Source organism: Lepidothrix coronata, unplaced genomic scaffold (assembly GCF_001604755.1).
Source record: "Lepidothrix coronata isolate B3197 unplaced genomic scaffold, Lepidothrix_coronata-1.0 Scaffold352, whole genome shotgun sequence".
Lineage (NCBI taxonomy): Eukaryota > Metazoa > Chordata > Aves > Passeriformes > Pipridae > Lepidothrix > Lepidothrix coronata.
The window spans coordinates 235,136-237,468 of NW_016690532.1; the positions used below are offsets into that span (position 1 = coordinate 235,136).

The 2,333-nt window shown below is 61.0% G+C and overlaps 1 protein-coding gene across 1 annotated transcript in view; it reads left to right on the forward strand.

Moving 5' to 3' along the window:
- The window catches only part of ESPL1 (extra spindle pole bodies like 1, separase), a 16,900-nt gene that overhangs the window by 10,894 nt on the left and 3,673 nt on the right, over nt 1-2,333 (forward strand). Inside the window, exons 19-23 of the mRNA XM_017838660.1 lie at nt 204-330; nt 781-994; nt 1,246-1,442; nt 1,708-1,835; nt 2,075-2,197. Coding sequence (XP_017694149.1) covers nt 204-330; nt 781-994; nt 1,246-1,442; nt 1,708-1,835; nt 2,075-2,197 — 789 coding nt within the window. The remainder of the gene's footprint in view (nt 1-203; nt 331-780; nt 995-1,245; nt 1,443-1,707; nt 1,836-2,074; nt 2,198-2,333) is intronic.

The following is a 2,333-nucleotide window of genomic DNA, read 5'->3' on the forward strand; positions in this document are numbered from 1 at the left end:
AATGCCCAGCTCCTGTTTTTGAGCCCAATTTAGAATACCCAAGGACGATGCTGCTTTCTCAGGCCCTGCTATCTTAACTTTCTCATGGGCCTAGTCAGACTGCATCTTGTACTTTAGCAGCTCATCCATAGCCTTAGCCATGTTCATATGTCCTCGCATTTCTAACCAATCCCCTATAGTTCTGTCCCCAAATCTGTCCTCAGCCTGAGGTTGAAGCCCCTCTGTGTTCTCCCCACCCCACAGGGAGGGTCCAGCCCAAGGCCAGTGAGGACGTCTCAGGCAGGGGGGACCCCCCACCAGGTTTGGGGGCACCCTTGCCCATGGCTAGAGGTGAGAATCTGGAATTTGGGGGATTTGAGGGAGCTGGGGAGTGGGGGGGCAAAGGTCTTGCTGGGCATTTATTGATTTCCAACTTAATTTATTTCCCTTCCCTAAGAACTTCCTTCCCTTCCCCAGGGGTTTCTTTTCCCCCAGGAGTTTCCTTCCCTTCTCCAGGAGTTTCCTTCCCCCAAAACTTGCCTTTCCTCACCCAAAACTTGCCTTTCCCAAAACTTGCCTTTCTTAGAGCTGGGGGCTGAGGCCATGGTGGGTTCCCCCCTCTGTCCCCTCCCCTCCCTGCTCCTCCCATGGTGTCTGACCCCACTCTGGAGTGTCCCTGGGGTTTCACTGTCCCCTCTCTGAGGTGTCCCTGACCCATCCCTGAGGTTCCTGACCCCACTCTGGGTGTCCCCGGGGTGTCCCTGACCCCTGTCCGTGGTGTCCCCTCTCTTTCTCCTCCAGGTCACCCATCCCTGGACTCAGTTTTGGTGCTGCTGCAGGAGGCCCTGGGCTGGATCAGCCACTTCCCCCCGGGGTCCCTGTACGGGGGGCTGTGCCAGCTGCTGGCCCTGCTCATGGGGGACAGGGACCCCCTGGGCACAGCGGGGCTGCTCTCAGAGTCCTTGTGTGTCACCGCCCGCCACCAAATGCTGGGCATCCTGCACAGCCGGGCAAGGTGGGTGTCCCCTCCCCGTGTCCCCTCCCTGTGTCCCCTTCCTTCATCCCCAGGGCTTTGGGCCCCATTCCATTGCCCCATCCCAATGTCCCCTCTCTTCCCCACCATCCCCCCCGTCCTGGGGCAGGGTCTCACCCCACACTCCCCTCACCCTCCAGAGGTCATTTTGGGATGACCTTCACCTTTGAGATGATCCCCTCTCACCTTTGGGACAATCCCCCCCTCACCTTTGGGATGATCCCCCCACTCAGGAAGAAGAGGAAGAAGGAGAAGTTGGGAGGGGATGTGTCAGAGCAGCTCCAGGGCCTTTCCCTGCGGGAAGGGGGGGACCCCCCCCAGCCCTGCCCTCGCCTGGCCCAGCTCGAGGGGCTCTTCCAGTTCAGCACCTCAGGGCTGGGGCCTCCAGAGAGGGAACAATTCCGGGAGCAGATCCAGCAGATCCCCAGTGGTGAGTCCACGGGGGCCACTGGGACCAGCACTCAGCACTGGGGAGGGGGATCCTGAGCCCGGGGGGGTTTGGGTGTCCCCCTGTGCAGGATATGGAGGGGCTGGAGAATGAGGAAAACAAGAAAGGGCTGGAGAAGGAGGGAAAGTGGCTGCAGAAGAAGGAAAAGGTGCCCTGGGGGAGGTGGGTCTGTGGTGCCCTGGGGAGTCTGTGATGTTTTGGGGGGCCTCTGATGGCCGGGGGTGTCCCTGACCTCGTGTGTCCCTAGGGGTGACCGTGGTCCTGCTGGCCCTGGGCAGCCCCTGCCCGGGGGCCGTTGGGGACACTCTGCTCCTGACGCGGCTGGAGAGGGACATGAAGCCCCTGAGCATCCGGATCCCCACCCACAGGTCCCAGGTGAGGGCAGCGAGGGCATTCCAGGGTCTGGGATCCGTCCCCAGCCGCCTCCTCATCCTGGGGAGGAGCGAATTCCCCATTCCAGGGGCTGGCATCATGGACCACCCTCACCTTCATCCTGGGGAGGGGGCACCCCCCATTCCAGGATCCCTTTAGGGAGTCAGTCACCATTTCAGGGGGTGGGATCCCTTTAGGATGTCCCCCCACCATTCCCAGACCCTTGATGCCTCCCCCTCCAGGCCCCCCTCAGCTCCATCCTGAGGGAATTTGAGTCGATCCAACGTGAGCAGAAGGAAGCCAACGGATGCACAGACAAGCAGGAGTGGTGGTCACGGCGTTCCCGGCTGGATCAGAGGATGAAGGTGGGGAGACCCCCCCCCAGCCCCAAATTTGGGATGGGGGTGTCCTGACCCCTCTGAGTGACTTGTCCTGGAGTTGGATCCCGTTACCTTTTGCACCTCTCCCTATCCCCTTCTCTGTCTCCCTTTCCCTTTTCCA